The sequence below is a fragment of the Callospermophilus lateralis genome, chromosome 17 (assembly GCF_048772815.1).
Source record: "Callospermophilus lateralis isolate mCalLat2 chromosome 17, mCalLat2.hap1, whole genome shotgun sequence".
Taxonomy (NCBI): Eukaryota; Metazoa; Chordata; class Mammalia; order Rodentia; family Sciuridae; genus Callospermophilus; species Callospermophilus lateralis.
Window position 1 is genome coordinate 66,181,940 of NC_135321.1, and position 20,335 is coordinate 66,202,274.

At 52.5% G+C, this 20,335-nt stretch overlaps 1 protein-coding gene across 1 annotated transcript in view; it reads right to left on the reverse strand.

Moving 5' to 3' along the window:
• Positions 1 to 4,255: 4,255 nt before the first annotated feature.
• Positions 4,256 to 20,335, reverse strand: part of Piezo2 (piezo type mechanosensitive ion channel component 2) — a 272,462-nt gene continuing 256,382 nt past the window's right edge. The window contains exons 48-56 of the mRNA XM_077105628.1: positions 18,754 to 18,912; positions 18,363 to 18,510; positions 13,481 to 13,669; positions 13,112 to 13,204; positions 11,256 to 11,428; positions 9,722 to 9,850; positions 8,213 to 8,292; positions 5,342 to 5,525; positions 4,256 to 4,694 (exon numbers count right to left, since the gene is read on the reverse strand). Coding sequence (XP_076961743.1) covers positions 4,442 to 4,694; positions 5,342 to 5,525; positions 8,213 to 8,292; positions 9,722 to 9,850; positions 11,256 to 11,428; positions 13,112 to 13,204; positions 13,481 to 13,669; positions 18,363 to 18,510; positions 18,754 to 18,912 — 1,408 coding nt within the window. The 3' untranslated portion in view covers positions 4,256 to 4,441. The remainder of the gene's footprint in view (positions 4,695 to 5,341; positions 5,526 to 8,212; positions 8,293 to 9,721; positions 9,851 to 11,255; positions 11,429 to 13,111; positions 13,205 to 13,480; positions 13,670 to 18,362; positions 18,511 to 18,753; positions 18,913 to 20,335) is intronic.

The window sequence follows — 20,335 nt, forward strand, 5'->3', positions numbered from 1 at the left end:
ACCTGGGACAAGATAGAGTCCCCAAAGGCACACACACAGTGAGCTACTTCCTCTAGCCCTGCCCCACCTGCCTGTGGTCTCTACCACCTTCTAGTCCATTCAGATCCAGCAAACGGATTAATCTATCAAGTGAATCATGAGGTCAGAGACCTCATAATTCAATCATTTCTGAAAATCCTGCCTCTGGACACTCTTTCACTGAGGACCAAGCCTCCAACACGTGAGCTCTTGGGGACATCCTAGATCCAGAGCGCAACTTGGGAAAAATCTTCGTCAGAGTTTCAGGTACCCCCTTGTGTGGGCTTGAGGTGGCTGGACTTGGGGATCTGGTTCTGCGGTGTGTGGTCCTGAGGCTGAGCACGGGGCCGTGACTGTTGGCTCTGCTGCATGGGGCATCGTGCCAAACCACCAGTCTCCCTGAAGGGCAGATGGGGAGGAGCGCCTGCCCCTTGGGTTTTCTCTGAGCAGTGACTGAGGACTCCACAGACAGCACCTGCAGGGCCTGTTCCCACGCCAGCTTCCACAGTGGCATCTGTGAGAGTGCAGTAACAGAAGCTGGGACCTAAGGGCCCCCATCACAGGTTTTCCTGACCATTCCACCATAGTCAGGAACAGAGATACCGCCGTTCTAGAAGGTAATGGACCCCTTTACTCCTTACCTTTTGGCTACTCCAGGCTGGTGGCCAGCCATCTCAGTGACCTGGCAAAGTGCCCTCCTGGCATAGTTGAGAGCCAAGTGGCCCAAGCCACAGAGGGACCCTGGGCTTGGCTTCTCCAGTGGGTGGAGCATGTGGTGGGGGGTGGTCCTTCCTTTGGCAGCTGGTGCTCCGCAGCCCTGGTTCTGGCAGTGCAGGTAAGGAGGGCAGGCGGGGGCAGAGGGGCAGCTCTCATCTTGATTGCGTCAGAAATGCCTTTGAAATCCCAAGCCAACTCTGACTGCATGAAAGCATTAGTCTGTGCATGTGAGCTGATTGGTGGATCATCACTCTTGTGAGATTTTAAGTAGGGACAACCAGGCCACCCAGCACAAAAGCCAGATTCTGGGGTGAGGTGTGAAATCCTGAACTTCTGCAGAGGATCCTTCGGTCCCTGAGGTGCGCCTGGGTTGGCACTGCCCACCTGAGGTCCCTCCCTTCACGCATATTCAGAATACACTGAGCCTCTGCAGCCACCAGACTCTCTGACCTCAGAGCCCAGCCACAGTGGGCTGCCTCATCCAGGGTTAAGTCCCCCTGGGCAGGGGATGGCTGGGAGTGAATTGCTGATGTGGGATCTGGATGCCCACAGCATAGCTTGGGACTGCAGAAGGGCCAGCACCACTGCCAGGCTCCTGCCACTGGGCACCGTACAGCTACTACATCTGCCTGTCTCGGTCCTGTGGATGGAGGAGGCAGACCTGATTATAGAATGAAATCATAAAACGTCTCGATGGAGAGCCAAACATGGGAAGGCTAACCTCCCCTCCCAGCAGTGGCCTCTCTTCCGGAGCCTAACTAACCACGGGCCCTATCCATCGGGTTGTAGATCCTTTCTCTAGGAGTCTCTCTCTTGAAATGTGAACACCCTGTGACAGGCTTTGAAGGCAGACAGGGGCCTGTAGAGGGTCCTTTCTTCTTATGCTTTGAAAGTGCCTGGGATCTGTAGGAATGAAGCTCATCACTCAATTGCTAGGCCAATCACCAGCTGTCTAAACTGTAACCTCCTAGGCTCGATGCTTAGAAACACAGCTCTCACGAGGCAAACCTCAGTCATCTTGAGGTCCCACTGCCTGGGGTGAAGGCCACTTCGCCACGAAGCATTGTCTTTGCTCGGCACCTGTGAACTACTTCTCCTAAATTCCCTGTGCCAAGAATTCACACCCACCAGCGTTGTGACGGTTAAGAAACGATGTCAAATTTACTGTAAAAGCCCCATGTGACCTCAGCTTGGGGCCAGGACTTCAGAGCACTAGCTCATCTGGGTCTGCCGGTGTAGATAACCTGTGTCTCTAACCCTCCAGTGGTGCTTGGGCTCTTGCTGAGCACGATTTCCAGAACACGGCCTTCCTCTCTGACCAGGGTGGCTCCTGGGTCCACTGTGGCTCCTCATCCCTGAGCGCACCTTCTGGAACCCAATCTAGGGCGGCAGGTTGCTTTGGTAAGGGGGCCTCTATGTGGCTGAGGCAGGGGCCTTTAATCCTGAGAGTGCTGCTGAAAGCTCGAGAGTCCGGGGCTCGAGGAGGTGAGGGACCCCCATTGGCTGGGCTTCCCAGTCGGGCTCTGGCTGCTGCTCATCTCTGTGGTGCCCGCCCCGGCCAGCCGCCCTGGAGGGAGGGCTGTCTGCTCAGCAAGGCTGCTCTCAACATTTGCCCTCTGGGCAGGGCACAGCTCACCGGCAGAGGGCTTGAGGCCCCACTTCTTCTCCAGCAATGCAAACAGAAAAAGGAAAAGGAAGAGTAAAGCATCGCCCTCTTACGCACCTGGAGGCTCCTTCTTGAACTAGGGAAGTGGTTTCCCCGAGGAATACTTTAATTCAGGCAGCCTTGACCTTTAGTTGTCTTCTCCCGAGAATTTTCCGTGTCCACTGTTTTTTGAATGTGTTACATCTACTTTCCAGAAATTCCTTGTTGACTTTTTTTTCCTTTTGGTAATTTGGGATTTAACTCTGGGGTACTTAATCACTGCACCATGCCCCAGCCCTTTTTATATTTTTCTTAGAGACAGGGTCTCACTAAGTTGCTTAGGGCCTTGCTAAGTTGCTGAGGCTGGCTTTGAACTGGCGATCCTCCTGCCTCAGCCTCCTGAGTTGCATGCGCCACCATACCTGGCCACTTGTTGACTTTCCTAAAAGAAAGAACCCACAAGCAGATACGAGAACCTGATTCCTCCAGTTGTCGGGAAATGAGAATGTAACCGACTTCCACTGAGTGGGATGCATCTACTATCACAATGATCGAAGCCGTGTACCTCCACTGGGAAGAAGCTGCCGGCACTCACAGCATGACAGAGATATGTCAATCCTCCAGAAAATGGTGGGCAGCACATGAAATCTGCTGTTATTTTAAAGCTTCACATCCAATTTCATAGTTTCCTCTGTGCAAATTACTGCTAGCACGTGTTCCTGTTTTATGCACACACAGCACAGGCATGAAAAACCAAACCAAACTTAGGAGAAGCAGTTTCTTATCTCAGTTTTTTTTTTTTTAACTCTTTGTATATTCTATTGAAAATAACCACTATTTCATGCAAAAAAGACAAATAAAAAGTATCTTTAGATGACTTTGCAAGATGTGCTTTATTTTAAGTCAGCCCTGAACCCAAACTACACAGGATCGTGTTTTTTGACATATTCTACCCATTCAATGGTTTTTCTCAGAAACTGTGTTTTAGTGTGGAATGCAGACTACACTCAGTCATAGCTTTTCATGCTACATTGTTACTCTGTGGAGAGGATGTATCACCAAGGATGATAATTTAAGAAAAGGCCATTTTAATTTCCCCAAGCTTAATATACATATTTCTTTCATAATTATGAACTTAAAAAACCCGTCTCAGATGTAAAAATGTGAATTGGAATATGTAAACTCTTTGATATGCCTGAAAAACAGGAAGGAAAAAGTCACATACTGGAAAACGGTTGCTCAAATTACTGAAATGGGAGAAGCGTGCTGGGGGCGGAGGAACCGTGGTGACCTCAGGCTTGGCGGAGTCAGAAGTCAGGGTGCTGCACACCCACTGGGCTGGCCTGCTGTGCGGTGGGGCAGGGACCCTCAGGCTCGTGCATGCCACACTGCAGAGGGCTCTGCTGGACTCGGCAGAGCAGGTGCCCGCAGGTGCCCGTGGTTTGTTTTGCTGCTTTGTTTTCCTGAGACGTCACTGGTGTTCCATGGGAAGATTTCTTTTCAGTCTTCAGTTAGATAAGGCAGTAAGAGTATGGCTAATGGGATCTTTTTGCTTAGAATGGGGCTTACCCTTCCGCGTCCTTGGGGCCCTGGGTTCCCCTCCCTGCCCCCTGGGAATGAGGCTGGGCCTTCTGCCTCCTGTTTCTCCTGCCCAGCTGCAGTGCTGAGGCTTGCCCAGTCCCCTGCAGACGCTGCCCAGCCACATGAGCCCAAGGGGCATGCAGCACCCTGCAATGCAGGTACAGCCTGGGCACAGTACAGGCACTGGCCTTTCTCTGAGGGGAGGGACCTGGGAGATTCTTCACATGGTCCATCAGAACGCAAGACGTTGCTGACCACAGCCAAATCGCAGCCCTGACCTCAGAGAGGGGACTGCAGATGACCTCTTTAGCAGCGCCTCGCTGGCAAGGTGGCCTGGCGGCAGGACGAAGTCAGCCCCTTGGGCCGCCCGTCAGAAGAGAAGCCACTTCCTGGAACGAGAAACACTTAGCTCTTAGGAGAGTATTGTGCTTTTTTAAAAATCCAAAGGTTCACATTACCCGCCGTCTGGGTCCCACGGTCTCAGTTTGTTTTTTCCCTTGTCCACTTGATCATCGTTTCTGGAGAGCGGTACAGGAATATTAATTTGGCATAGAGATCTTCTTCTAGTTCCAGTTCCCCTGTCTCTCGGACTAAAAAAATATCCGTACACAACTTCAGGATTCGATCCACATTCGGAAGCTCTTCAAACATGATGGAGTGGGAGATCCCACTGAAGAACTCCCGGACAAATTTCCCAATCACGAGGACGACTGAGGCATACAGTCCCATGATCCTGAAAAAGAAAAGCAACCCCGTGAGGAGCAGCCACGTCAGCAGGCAGCGGTGGTCAGCAGACACGTGACAAGATGGATCTGGTGGAACATGATAAAGTTGGTAGAAATGCAGTTGAGCTTCATGTACTTTTTTGAAACTAGCTCCTTTCACTTTACCATTTCTTTCTCAGAGATCCTGTTTGTTTAAGGTCCAGGTAGGAAATGATCTCCTGTGTGGCTCATTGGGAAATGGCACACATTTTGCTTTCTTGCAGGGGATGAGCCTTGATATTTAATCATGAGAAAAATAACAAGATGGTTCAAATCTGTTTAAAACTAGGATGTCTTACCAAAAGCTAGAGGCAACCAAAGCAGAAAAGTGGGAACGCTATGCACAAAACTCAAATGCTAAACGGCATCAAAGTGTGCCACAACAAGAAGGTATGGAGAAAGAGTGCCACATGCCATGGCCACGGGAGTCACACCAGGCACGCTGATCTCTGGACCTCAGGTTCCCTACATTTTAAATGAAGGGCCAGCATGTCCATCTTCTAATACAGCAGCCCCGCAGCCGGAGAGTTCTCAGAGGAGAACAGGCGTGGCGCCCTGGACCCCATGGGCTAGGAATTGGGCTCTTATGACGGCTCTTTGGGAAAGGGACCCTTACCCGTAGCCAGCCAGGAAGCCCAGGCTGGGGGGACTGACTTTGTCATTGAAGACCACCAACTCCAGAGCTTGTGACTCCTGATCATAGATTCTATTTCCTGTCAGGTTGAGAACCCACCACTCGCTGTTGGAGTTAGTTGAATTGTCTCTGGACAGAATGATGGTGATGTTCATGAAATTGCTTTCTGGAAGGGAAGGAAAACAAAATAAAGTCAATGTGAGAGTTTTAAGAGTTGATACACCAACAGTTCTCAGATGGCAAAACCGGGGCACTCTGGGCAGCCTGTGGCTCCAGGATGGGGACCTAGGGACACTTGACAATGTGAGCAGAAAGGAGCAGGTTCTCTTTTTCAGCTAGAGAGGCCAGTCATGGCTCTGTGTGTGGCGGCCCAAGCACAGGGAAATGGGGGATCCACTGCCTAAGCAGGGTGCTGACCACCCCAAATGGCTGAGTGGACACTTAGAGGCCTAGATACCGGCTGTGGCTGGAACTGGTGACTCACTCACATCACCAGCATATACTGACTGCCCCAGGAAATTAGGGCTGCAAAACTGCATATAGAATTGTTCTTCATCTTATGGGTAAAGACAATGTGCAGGCACAATTTATGCTCCTGGGGCAACCACCATAGGTCCAGTATTGCCAGGTTTGTCTGCTGGGGAGACTGCTGCTGGTTAGTACAATCCATGGGCACTTCCTCCAGTAGATGACTTTGGGCTGAGTTTTGCTCAGTAAGACCCCACTGGGTGGAGAGAGGTGGGGAGAAAGGATGAATGGCATCAGCTCTGCAGAGTTCTGAAGCCCCTAACACATGGTCAGTGACTGCTTCTGCTGGGCAGAGGGTGGATGCGAAAGAGCAGTAAAAGACAGAGCCGGCAAGGAGCTGGGAGCCACACTGCACAGATCTTCCTAAAAAGATCCCACTGCTGCCCAGCACAATGGCGGCTCCACTGAGGGACAGGGTGGTGAGCTGTGCACTCTGTGAGGGTGGGAACCGCAACTGCATGATTTCACAGAGTTTCTAGATCACAGGAGTCTAGGACACATGTGGCAGGAAATGTTGGCTGGCTGGCTGGGTGGATGGGCGGATAGGTGGGTGGGGAGATGGATGGATGGATAGATGGATGGATGGATGGGTAGATGGACAGGGGGATGGAGGAATGGACAGACAGATGGATGGATGGATGGATGGGTGGATGGATGGATGGGAGGATGGATGGATGGGAGGATGGATGGATGGATGGAAGGATGGATGGATGGATGGAAGGATGGATGGATAGATGGATGGATGAACAGGTGGAGGAAGAATGGACAGATGGATGGATAGATGGGTGGATGGATGGATGGATGGATGGATGAATAGATGGATGGATGGGTAGATGGACAGGTAGATGGAGGAAAGGACAGACAGATGGGTGGATGGATGGATGGTTGGGTGGATGGATGGATGGATGGATGGACAGATGGATGAAGGAAGAAGAGTCAGCAATGGCAGGACACTAGAAGAGCCAATGTCCTTATCAAAGAAGATGGTGAACCACTCAGAACACTCAGGAACAGGGATAATATTGGTTCTGAAGTTCAGAGACAGTTACTGGGGAAACAGGTTCCAGGTCTGGGTCTAGTTCTACCACATGCTGGCTGCATGGCTTCTCTGACCCTCTGTTTCCTCACGTGTAACTGGTGATGACGGTAAACCTACGCTAAGATACCTGTGCTGACATGACTCACTCACAGGCAGAGAAGCCAGCGTTAGGGGGTGGAAAGGTAAATAAGAGGGGGCTCAACCTGCTGAAGGGCAGAAGGGAGGTGGGCAGGGACCTGGGCACAGGAAGGGGCCGACCTGGAAAAATAGAGAGGACACATGTTTCTTGAGCCCAGGGGCCAGGGCGGGGCCAAGAAGGGGCCTTGTGAAATACAAGGCACACCCCAGGACCTGGAGGAAGCTTTGGGCACAAACCTTGGCCTAGATCTGCCCTGGAAGTCAGTGGGGGGTGGGGGGTCTGCTGCACACAGACACGCACCTGGAGGCAGAGTCCAGCTGTTCCCTGGGCCTCGCTGCTGCCTCACCAGGGCCCTCCATGTGGGATTCTAACTGCTCACTCCAGCTTTGCCTTCTGGCTAACTACTAGCAGCATGAGCCTGGCCTCAGCACCCAGCACCCCGCCTGGCGCACAGAAAGTGACACAGTGGTGACAGCAAACGTGTACACTGTCCACCTCCACCCGCTTGATCTGCTATAGGTAATTAAGTCAAGCGAGTCTTCATTATTGAAATGCAGTCAGTCATTCACCATTCAGCACCAGAAGACATCCTGGTTTCTCACTGCAGCGATCATCCAGTGGCCCTACACAACCTGGGCGTGCAACCTGCCACACACCTGGGCCACGTGCATACGGTCAGAAACATGTGTCTGCAGTGACTGATGTGTCATGTGATGCGTGAAGGTCACCTAATGAATGGATGGTTACACTGGAACCCAGGCCCTGGAGCGCTCCTGGTGCTCACTAGCCGTGGGTCAGTGGAGGACTCCTTACTGTCCCTGATGGGAGGGGCTGACCTGCGTAACCATGTCCGAGGGAAGCTTGTAAAAGATCTGGGTGCTTCTGGAAAAGAATGTGCAGATTGGCCAGTAACTCACTAAACATGGATGTAAGCCAAAGAGGATTTGTATCTTCAACAAGGGCAACGAAGGGTGTGGCTTCTAGGTGCACAAATGATTCCCTGGCCAGTCAGAGTGGACAAGGTTCTGTGGTTCTTACCACACAGGGAAGGGCTGCTGGAAAGTAGCTTCATGAAGGCTCAACAGGCAAACTGTTAAAGCTAAATAAGAGTCAAATGCAAAGTTCTGGAGCCACCTCTCATTCTTACCAGACAAAAGCTGCTTTATAGGTTTTGAGTTCGAATCACTGGGTGCTTTCACATAGTATGGGTAGATCCTTTCTATGGTCCTGGGCATCAAGAAAAGGAAAAAAAGGTACAACTGAGTTTTAACTGCTCCACCCACCTGTAATTAATTGGCACATATAATTGATTTTTGCTGTTTTTGACCTTGTGTCGACAAACAACAATGAAGTCTTTATACACTCGTATTATGCATCGGCATCAGGATTTATGGATTTCCATCGTCCCTGGAGCTGAGAGCATCCCCCAGGTCCCCTGGATGCTCCTGGGAACTCAGAGCCCAAGACCCCTGGAGGCTGGAAAGCGGCTGCCGGCACCTTCCCAGGTCTGTGGCTCCATTCTGAAGCCAGGAGCTCTCCTTCCTGCCATCATCTTCCAAAGCTCACCTACAACCTTGACCTGGAGTGCTCCTCTGATTTTGAATTCCAAGAGTGAGGGGCGAGGAGCCGGTGGTGACTAGCCCCCTATGCTGCGCCTGCCTCTCTGGGGCTGTGACCCAGTGCATGCAGAGTCCCAGGTCCCCCGGGAGACGATGGGAGAGGGCCTGGCGACCTCAGGGGTCCTCAGTGCAGTGGCTGAGGAAGGGAGTCTTCGGGGACACTGCCAAGGCCTGCTGCGTTCTGCTGGCCCTTGCGCTCGTGGGCAGACACCTGGGGTAGTTCAGGCTGTAGACCAAGCTCTTCTCTCTGCCCATTCTCTCTCAGCAGGTGCCTGGCTGAAACGGAGTTCTCGCATGGGGGGAGCAGCTTCACTGACACCTGGCCTTCTCCGCCCCACCTCCCACCCCATCCAGGTAGCCAGGTGAGGTCAGTGCTCCCCGGGACCCGGTGAGCAGAGGAGGAGGGACAGAGACGCTCAGCCACTTGGAGGCGGCTCCCTGACGGGGAATCTGGAGACTGTGTGGGCACACAGTGGGCACCCTAGAGCGGGCGGCCACCGAGGCCTGGTCAGCTCAGCGCAGTCCTGGCCCCGCCCCCACGTGGGGCTCCCAAAGGCAGTATCCCTAGAGGTGATGGCAGGACGATGGCAGGACCACGGGCTCATGTCATGTCTGGACAGGTGGACCCCAGAGAGCCTGCTGGAGCTTCCACACCCCCAGATGCCCCAGAACCAGCACAAGGCCCAGTAGCTGAGGGAGAGACCCACCCATGGTGATGCTCGGGCCTGGCAGACAGACACTGAGGCTCTGTGGAAGGCTAGCATGGCAGGGACAGCACTGGCCACGGGCAGACAGTATCCCTGGAGCCTGCTCCACAAGGCCCTCACATGAGTGCTCACGACCCCAGGGCACGTGGAAAGAACCCAGGGCTGGGATTCAGGCCCTTTAAACTGTCAAAATGGGGCCTCCCAAGAGAAACTGCCTGGTACTCCCAGAGCAGAGAGACGCCGTCCCGTGTGTTTGAGCTTGTCGCAGGATGTTCTGTGTGGCCACATGCCCCTGGTAGAGCTCTCCACCCCCAAGGCAGAGACACTTACACTGGGGTTTTTGAGCTCTCTGGGTCGTTGCTAGCGATCATGTTGGCTATATTCTTCCGTGTGCTGTTCTGAAGAGGAAAAGAGAGCTTATCTGTTGCTATTTCTGCTTTTGCCCCCAGACTCATGTTTCTGTGGAAGAAGAAGAAAAAGAAAGCCCAGTGCCCGTGATTATTCAGAAGTCTGGAGGAGAGACCTAAACACACACTTGATTCTCAGGTTTAGGCAGCTCATCAAGCTTTTGCTAGGTCCCCATCTGTCACCCCAACCCCTCTGTCCACCTCACCTCTGTGCAGCTTATAGACAGCCCAGTTCATGAGACCTGGGACAGCCAGAGTCACAGGAAGGAGGCCCAGTCACTGTCTAGAGAGGGACCCTCCTGACACACAGGTCTGAGTCTCAAGAGATGTCCTGTGTGTTAGTTAGATCCGCGTTTTACAAAACTCTTCAGTCAGAAGTTTATTTGTAATTTTTCTTTGGTACAAGGAATTGAACCCAGAAAAACTTAACCACTGAGCCACATCTCTAGCCCTTTTTTTAAATTTAGAGACAGGGCCTCGCTAAGTTGCTAAGGCTGGCTTTGAACTTGTGATCCTCTTGCCTCCCAAGCTGCTGGGAGGGCAGGCATGAGCCACTGTGCCCAGCCAGAAGTTTATTTTTAAATTCTTTTTGTTTTTATTTTTCATAGCTCTTCAAAGACCAGCAATTAAAGTTTTGGTAATTACTACAGAATTGGAGGTGAGAAATTGGGGACACTTTAAAGGAGAAAGTAAGATTAAAGAAGGAGTGCTGTAAATCCTGCACAGCCACCTTCGTAACAGTTGTTTGCTCTTTCCTGCGAAGTCACTTTGGATTCTAGAAGGCCCTCTGCTTTGTCAGCATTGTGGTGTCAGGGACCCAAATAAACCTGTGCCTGGCCTGCATGGGTCTGACTCCAGTCTGCGCTGGACACACCCTGCTCGGCAACCTGTGGCCTGCTCTGGGGTCTCCAAATCTGCATCCCCAAAGCACCGGATGCAGAATCATCATGTAAATCGTGGCTTGTGTGCATGGTGCAAGGGCAGGAGCGGCTGCAGAGGCTGGGGAGGGTGCCCAGCTGGCCGCCCGCATGCTCCATCTTGGAGATAAGACCTGCCAGGGTCTTCCCAGTGCTGGGGGAACAGGGTTGCCCACGCTGCCAGGGGCTGTGGCTTCTCCACTGCTAAGACCAAGGGCGGCTCCGTGGCAGTCTGACAGTTCACTGGGTGCCCTTCGGTGGCAGTGTGACAGTTCACCGGGGCTGCCTCAGCTTGGAGGCCATCACTCTCTTTCTTGCTCCCTCCTCCTGCCTCTGGCTCATAGAACTCACTGACATTCTGTCTTGGCAAACTGATGTCAGGGAGAGAACAAGCAAAACCAAAGGAAAGCACAGACATTCTTGAACGGTCAGTGGCACAGAAGGACACAGAGCCAGGCGCCCATCCACCTCTAGCTCCTCTCCTGCCCAGCCCACCCGAGTCCAGAGAGAAGGGAGGATGCATGGAAACACAGTAACTACCTCTGGATACTCCATGAAAACACAACAGAGAAGCTACTACTGAGATCCTTGAGTTCGCTTATCATTTTCTGCTTACTGGGAGGGCTGATGGTCCACAAAGAATTTGAGTTTCCTTCCAGTTCTGCTACTGTTATGTCTTCTTTTTCATAATTTTCCAGAAATTGCATAGCACCCTGTACACCACAAAGGCACAAGCACAAAGAGGTCACGTGCACCATGCTGTGTGAGAAACCAGTCACTCTTCCTTCTAGCTGGCTGTGAGGAAGGGACCCTGCCTGGGAAGGGGACGTTCACAAAAGCCCAGGCCAAGGAGTCCTGATGCTCTGTGACTGCTGACCTCAGGGGTGGGTGGCTCTCAGGCATGTGGCCCAGGCCCGGGGTGGTGTCCCGACCACAACACAGCTCTGGGATCTTCCCAATTAAACAGTAAATGAAAACCAGATAATTCAGCATTTCTCTCCACTAAGAAAGAAATTCCTCAATGACGGGGAGTGCTCCTCTCATGAGGGACAAGATCTCCCCAGGACATCCTGGCCTTGACCTGAGAGCTGCTTGTTGCTTAAGATCATCTTTTTTGGTACGGGAACTGAACCAGTACCAAAGGCTCGGGTGCTTAACCACTGAGCCACACCCCAGCCCTTTTTTTCCTGTGTTTTATTTAGAGAAAGGATCATGCTGAGTTGCTGAGGCTGGCTTGGAACTTGGGATCCTCCTGCCTCAGCCTCCTGAGCAGTTGGGATCACAGGTGTGTGCCACCACGCCTGGCTCAAGGTCATTTTTGATAGTGTGCTTGGCTGGTGACCATTCTGAACAAGAATAAAGCATCTGTTGGCCTAACCACTTTCTTAATTAAACACACGATCTGTGAAACCAAGCGTGATGATGGGAATCATGTTGTCGGTATTATTAACAGTGAGAAATACAGAGAAAAGAATGACATCAGTCACAGCTCTGTCCCCAGAACGTGGTCATTGTTTTATGTGGTGGGGGATATATTTCTTATCCTTTTTTGGTTTAGAAAGATAAGAGTCTATATCTTGTTTTCATTTATGTTTAAACTTGAGAAGTCATCATGCCTTTTGTAGTCTCTGTGATGATTATTATTTTGTGTTTTTTGTTTGGGGGGGGGTACTGTGGATTTGACCACTGAGCCACCTCCCCAGTCCTATTTTGTATTTTATTTAGAGACAGGGTCTCACTGAGTTGCTTAGCACCCCGCTGTTGCTGAGGCTGGCTTTGAACTTACAATCCTCCTCTGGGATTACAGGGATTATTGTTTTATTACAAAGGAAATTGGCTGAAAAATATTAAGACTACAAAACATATGAATAAAGTAAGAGTGGGAGTCCCCTCTTGCAGCATGGCCACTGGAGTGGACCCAGGTTCACTTAGTACATCTGCCGTTAACTTCCTCCATGAGCCTCTACGTACACAGCTCTCAAATTGCTTCCAGTTTTGACTAACACAGATGATGCATTCCTAAACCAGCACCTATGTAAACTCCTCGTGCTCTGAATTACTTTCTTAGGAGAGATTCCCAGGGTAGACCTACTGGTCAAAAGATCAATATACAACACAATTTAAAATGTCAATTTTTTAAAAAAATGAATCAATATCTGTGGAGCTTGAATTAAAATGTCCTGAATTCAACTTATGTTTATAATCACTCATGTCCAATAGCCTAGACATAACTCCTTGGCTTCTCAAAGTAGCCAGTGGCCAGAAATCAGCTGTTTATGACAGGGAACCCTGGAAAAGCCGTCCTCTCCCCCACTGTGGGCCGTGGCTAGGTGCTCCGTCACAGGGCAGCCCAGGATGAGGGCCTTGGCGGAACCCGCACAGGCGCATTTACTTACGGTGTCCCTAGAGAAAGCTCTCATAAATTTATTAAACTTCGTCTGGTCCATGACCTTCAGCTGGCTCTGTTGGGCACTCATGGTGAAGATGGGCTGGAAAACAAAGACGAGAGCTAGGTCCTGCCTAGCCTCACCTGTGTCCTAGGCACAGACTCAGCCGTGATGGCCCCAGGGACTGGCTGCAGAAAGTGCCTTGCCACCTGATTATTCCCCTGCTCACAACCCCAGCAGAGCTATGCTTTCAGACTGCTGCTCCTTATTTTGTGTATGTCACAGTGCTGGGGACATTTGGACTGACAGAGCATCTCTAGACGTCCCCTCTAGGTCCTCCTGAAAGATTGCTCCAGTGGTGGGTGAGACCCAGGTTACCTGATACCCGCCCAGGGTAATTGTGACCGACACATCCAGGGGCTGGTTGATGACCCCAGCGACAGATTTGATCAGAGACATGAAGAGCAGAGGGAACCACACGATGCAGATGAGCAGGACGATGATCATGCCGCCCATGCCGTACTTGACCACCTTCTTCTTCTTCTGGCCCCGGGGCTGCGGGTATCTCTGCAACACGAGAGTTCAGAGGTTGGGCAGATGGCCTTGACCAGGGTGGGAGCTGGGGACTGTGGAGTCAGCCCTGGCTCTTCTCTGCTTGCTGGGGTGGGAACCTTGCCGAGATCACGGAGCCTTGTTACTCAGGTAGATTGAGCTTCCCATCTTGACCAGCTAATTCTTTTTTTCTCTTTGGATGTTTTTTTATCTATGGCCTGTGTTGCACACAGTGATGGGATTTGACGTTTCATATTGGTTCAGGCACACGCCGTAACAAGATCATTTGGCCGATACGCCTAACTCTTTTGTTGCAAATGTTAAATCAACACGCAGATACAGAGGTAAAAGTAGTGACGGGAAGGAAGCTGCCCTGAGCTCCCTACCTGCTCCCACGGTGGGGCCACTCAGGGCCAACCATGACCCTTCAAAGGCAGCCATATGATGAATCTAGGGACCAGTAGGTCACAAATCCAGTCCCCAGTAGGAGCTCCTAAGAGGTGGGACCTTTGGAGTGACCTGGGCGCTGCCTCCCTGTGTGGACTCACCCACTTGGGAGTGAGTGGCTGTCTTGAGGGTAACTGTCCTAAGAGCCGTTCCGGCTGGGTCTCTGGCGCACTCCCTGACTCTGGTCTCGCGATGCCCTGCCCGTCCTTGGGACTCTGCCTGCAAGAAGGCCATCACCAGACGTAGCCCTAAAACCCTGGACCAGAGTCCTGAGCCCCAACACCTCTTCCCTTTACAACCACCCAGTCTGTGGCACTGTGTTATTAGCCACAGAAAACAGACCAAGACAGGTGACACACGACATGGGGTCACCCCCACCCCTTCACCTGGCCAAGTGACTTACCCTGGGCTCACATTCCCTTGGGAGGAATCCGTCACTTCACAGGTCAAGGGAAGAGGACTCCCTCCCACGGGCGGGGGCACTGCACTCTAGGCTGCAATCTGGAGAGGCTGGGAGCCCGCACAGGGCCCTGCTGCAGTGCCGGGTGCTCAGTGACCCTGGGGAAGCACCTGAGAGCAGGAGGGGCCTGTGCAGGACCACCATTCTGCACACGTGAGGGAGCGTCCTAAAGGATCCTGCGCCAGGGCAGCCGTGGGGGCTCAGAGGGCGGCAGTGGGGGGTGATTCTGTCGACATCAGTTTCCTATTTCTTTCCTATTTCTAACTTACAATTTTGAAAGCAAAGCTAGCATTTAGTATGTGAAAGTTGAAAGTTGGAAACATATTACACATATGTGGACAAGTGTGTGCACATTAACAAGCAGATTTCTCAGGGAGGCAAGTTTGGATAAGCAACCACCTGTCCCAATCCATCGGAGCTCTGTCCTCCTGTCCTGAAGAGTTTTGTGAGTTAAAGGAGATTTTTATTTGCCAGGGACAGTTTAGGTCTCTCCTGCCTGAGTGGGTCCATGTCATCTCTGCTGAAGGCCAGTGTCTCTGAGGCTCATCTCAGGAGTTCCCAGACCCCGCCCTGCTCCTGCCCCTCCACCTGCTGGCCCCTCCTGCTGGTCCTGCATGGCCAGGGCAGAGACCCTCCGATCTGTATTGGGTCCTGTGGCTGCTTTCCACAGGGACGGCCCTCCCTGTCCTGCGTAGCTCAGCTCTTGACTGTGTTTCTGCCTTTCCTGTTTCATTACATTTCTGATTGGCCTCCTGCAGAGTCTTGGGAGGTGCTGGGTGGGACTCAGTATGCAGACTGAGCAGGGCATGGCCGCCTAGCATGTGCTCAGGCCAGCGTTTGGCCTTCAGGAAGCTGCTCTTGCTTCAGGGTGTGCTGTGCTAATCTTATCACAGAGCTCATATAAACTAAAGGGGCAATCAATTCAATGTGGTGAGGACTGGGTGGGCCTTGTGGTCCAGACTGGGGGCCAGTCAGGGAAGACCCCTGAGAAAGAAGGGTCCAATCTGGCACCTGCAGCCTGAGAGCAGGCCAAGGCCTGGGAACCCAGAGAGGAGAGCGCCAACCCCAGGCCCCTGGGCCAGCGGAGGACGGGAGACAAGCCCAGGCAAGAGCAGAAAGAAACAGGCACAGATACTCCCTGGCACCTGCCACCCCAGGCCCCTGCAGGAGCTCACACCTGTGGTGATGCCTTCCCTTCCCCAGGTCCCACCATGACGCCCTGGAGGAGCTCCACCTTGGTCACAGAGTGTCATACACCAGTCTGTGGCCTGGGCTGCATGTGCTGCCTCTGTGGACCGTCAGAGCCTGACTGTGGGGCTGGCCTGGCCTGGCCTCCCCGCATCGCCATGCCCAGCAGAGGTCCAGGAACACAGCATCTAGCTAGCAATTCACTTTTTGGTTGATTACACCAAAAAGAAAAAAAAAAAAAATACATTTCAGTCGTCCTGTGTGCAGGCCCTTGGCCTTGGCTGGTCCTATCAGTTGACCATCCCCTGGACCCTAGGAGGCCTTTGAGCCTGTGTGGCAGCAGGATGCCATGGCAGTGAGGGTGGGGACATCCCAAGCCTGGCCCAGCAGGCTCTGCACCTCCCTCACTGCCCTGGACAGGAGCCAGCGTGAGGGCCATGGGCTCCCCTGGGGTGTAGCCAACCTGGGGCAGTTGTGTTTGAGAAACCCGTACCCGTGCAGGACAGATTCTGTGGTCCTTGTTCCCTGGACAGCACAGCACAGCACAGCTCTGGCGAGCACTGAGGGTGGGCTAGGTGCTGTATGTGACCTGGAGATGACTTGGGCGCACAGGGAGAGGCCTGTAGGCTACATGCAAATCCTGAGCCACTGTAGATGAAGAGCTGGACACACGGAGCTTGGATCCCAGATCCTGGAACCAGTCCCTGCAGACACCACCCGGGGACCTCTGTACCTTCAGAGAGGAAGTCCCTGTGTCGAGAGCCAGACCCTGACTCCAAGCACGTGTGTGAGACCACTATGTGACCTCCAGCCCCCGCTGGGTCACTGGGTGAATGACCCCAGGCAGATGTCCAGTTGAGCCCAGCCAAAACGCTGAGCTGCAGAAGGACAACGGTTGCCGTGTCTGAACCACCAAGAGCTGAGGGAGTTGGTTGGCAGTGAGGACACTGACCCTCCATCTGCGGAATGACCACCCCAGAGCTGAAGTCCTACAGCTCAGACGTGAAATGCCCCCGAGGGGCTTCGACTCCAGCATGGTGCTAAGGGAGGTGTTGAGATGGCTGAGAGACGGGGCTTGTGGGGAGACGCAGGTCCTGGGCTGTGCCTTGAAGGGACCGTGGGGCCCAGGTCTCTTCTCTTTCACTTTCCAGACACCCCTCTGCCACATGCTCCTGCCCTGATAAACTGTGCTGCCAAAGGCCCAAAGCAACCGACAGGGCAGTGGTCATGGACTGACACCTCCCAAACTGTGAGTCGAGACGAACCTTTCCTATGTATAAGGATTCATCTCAGGCACTGGGTGACAGCCATGGAAACCTGACGGATGCACAAAGATCTGGTTTCCTCTCATATTTTCCCATTTGGAACCATGCAATCCTCCTCCTCCCATGTCATGGTTCTAGACCCCAAGTCACCTGGTCTTGACCTTCAACGTCCTTCTGGTATGACTTGGATGTGTTGCGTCCTCACAAAGCCTTGTGGTGAGGCTTGGTCTCCAGCCTAACAGCACTGAGAGGTGGTGGGGAGTTTATGAGGACCTGGGCACACCAGGGGCCTGCCCTCTCCAGGGGTCAATGTTTTTCTTGTGGGAATGGGTTAGTTATTATTAGGGTCCAACCCCTCTTTCCTTTCTTCCACACATGCCTGCCTGCCTTTCTGGTTTTCTGCCACGAGCAGAGCAGTGTGAAGCTCTCACCAAAAGCCAAGCAGACGCCAGCACCCTCCTGTCCTCCAGAACTATGAACCAAAGCCAACCTCTTTCCTTTATAAAATTACCCAGTCTCAGCTGTTGTGTTTCAGCATTAGGAAACAGACCAAGGCATTTTGTCATCTCAATTCTTATGCTCCTTGAAAACAAGAACAAGCTGATATGATTTTAAGCATAGTGCCATCCCCTTCAATTCCTCACCCCTGAAAACCAGGGGCCACACAGCACTGTCAACAGAGCCAAAGTCCCCAGAGCAAGCTGCAGCATGCACTGGAAACCTTTACCTTGGAGGAGACCTTTTCTAAGAGGATATTTTTGAGATCAGACAGACCGACTTTTCCTCCCCTGGCTAACATCAGTGGGTGTTTCCATTGCTATCACGCAAGCACTTCTTTTTCATTTCCTGAACTTTTGAAAAATTCAAAAATAATAGAAATTTTATCTATACTTAAAACTTTAATACTCAACTTAGCAGAATAAGCCAATATTTGCACTTCAAATATTCAACCTTTTCCCTTTGCAGAAAGAAGTTAAATTGTCCTTCCCTCCAAAGAGTGGATGGAAGGTGGACCTGAGCCCCAGCCGTGGGCCCCACCCTTCCCTGCACGTGCTCCCTCTGCTCCAGAGGAGCGTTCAGGAGTGACTGATCCTACAGCCGTCCAGTGCCTCTTCTTTTAAAAACAGACTGCAAAGTCCTGTGGCCATCGAGGACATCTGGGTGCTATCCCTGACAAGTGGCCCACCTGACGGCGGTGGCGGGGAACAGGTGAGCAGGCCCACCTCCCTTGGTTCACCACACCCCCCAGGCCCCAGCTGGTCTTGTAGGCCACCCCTCTGAGGAACGAGGACAGCCAGGCCACCTCTCTGAGGGACGAGGACAGCCATGGTGCCCACATGGGCCTCACCTTCTCCGACTCTCGCCAGCATTTGAGGATGAAGATATGGGCGTAGATGTCCTCCACGCAGATCCAGCTGGACAGGCTCAGTGTGGTGTCTGTCCACACCCAGTCCATCACTGCCCTCAGCTCGGTCAGGAAGGGGACGAGGCGGAACCTGCCAGAAGCTCCTGTTAGAGACCACGCGGGGCCCGCGTCCCCCAGTCCGGGTGCTCATGCAGAGGTTCCTGAGCCTACAACTCTGCTGGGACCCTTGTGAGAGACCCGAGGTGGAATGCAGTCCTCCCTGTGCGGCAGGCCGAGGGCCAGTCGGCACTCCACCCCCACCCCAGCTGGGATGCTCAGGGTCTTTGCACTGCAGCCCTGGCCCCCCAACGACTAGACGACGTGGTGCTCTCACCCCTGGAACAGGAACAGGTTGACGTAGTTGTAGCTCTTGGTGAGGAAGTTCCCCAGCACGCGCGTTGGGTAGCCACAGCGGATCTGGTAGGCGGACAGCCCGAAGTAAACGCACTTCACGAAGTACCACAGCTGGGCCACCAGGTTCTGGCTGAACTTCCTGGAATGTAAACACGGGGAAGGTGAAGGAAGGAAATAATTTTCTGGTACAAAAGACACTTGTTTAGAATGAAAACACAAATCAAAAACCAAGAACCTAGCGGGGCGCCCTACCTCATGCCTATAATTCCAGCCGCTCGGGAGGCTGGGGCAGGAGGATGGCAAGTTCAAAGTCAACCTCAGCAACTAAGGGAGGTCCTAAGCAATGTAGGGAGACACTGTCTCAAAATAAAACATAAAAAGGGCCGGGGATGTGGCTCCGTGGTTAAGTGCCCCTGGGTTCAATCCCTGGTAACAAATAAACAAACAAGGACCTGATTTTCTCTGTCAGTTAAAGGCAGTTTTAAGCAATTCTTCATACACAGCAGAGCACTGCAAAGGCAAAAGGTAGGGTAAGAAAACCTAATAGCTTTAAAAGGTTTCCAGAGAAGGACCCTCCACCCGAATTACTCAGTTGTTTAGGTCACAATTAAACTAAATCACTACCAAGTGAGTCTACTAGGGACATTTCCTTACAATGGGAACCACGCAGCTGGCAGGGGCCAAATTAGAGCTCAGGAAAGGAAAAAAAAATGTATATTTTTAAAGAACTCCAGGTTTTAAGAAGACCTATAATTTGGAAAATGGAAGTGGAACCTCGTTTTTTTTTTATTTTTATTTTTTAACCCTACCTCCCTGACATGGTCATGAATACACGGGCAGGCCACCTGGACCGTGGTTCTGGCTGGGCCGAGATGTGGGCCTGCACCTGAGCTCTGGCCAGCCACATCCACAGGACCTCAGGCTGGGGTCTCAAGGACATCTGGGTGGTGGTTGTCCCTGATGGGCCTTGTGGGCCACTTATAGCCACCAGGACAAGTTGGGGAGAGGCTTTGCTTCCTGTCAAAAGCGGAAGCCAGCTACTGCTCAGCCCTCTTCCTCTCGGGTTTCCCCGCAGAGGGCCGAAGGCGGCCACGTGTCCCAGAACTCCCTGAATCCCCTCCACAGTCCTGACTTCCCGAGACACTGTTAGGGGGTGTGAGGGTGATAAACATGGAACCAGCATCCTCCAAGGCACTGCGTAGACACTCAGGGTGTCTCTTCCCCTCGATGACCTCGGGAGGGGCTTGCAGATGGGACGCATCTGTCCTGACTGCCTCCAGCCGGGCCATCGGGAGCCTAATTCTGAGTTTAATAAACCTCTGTGGGGGCTGGGGATGCAGTTCAGTGGGGGAGCCTGTGCGCAGCATGTGTGAAGTCCTGGGTTCAAGCCCCAGCCTCCCAAACAGTAAGCCAATAGGGAGGATGGTGATGACGAAGGTGATGATAGAAAGGCAAACAGCAAACGCATCTGCACCTGCTGGTGAGGGAGCCCTGGCCAGCTGCTGATTCTCTTTGAGTCTAGTTTCTTCATGTTTAACGAGAAAAATATGCCTGACTTTCCT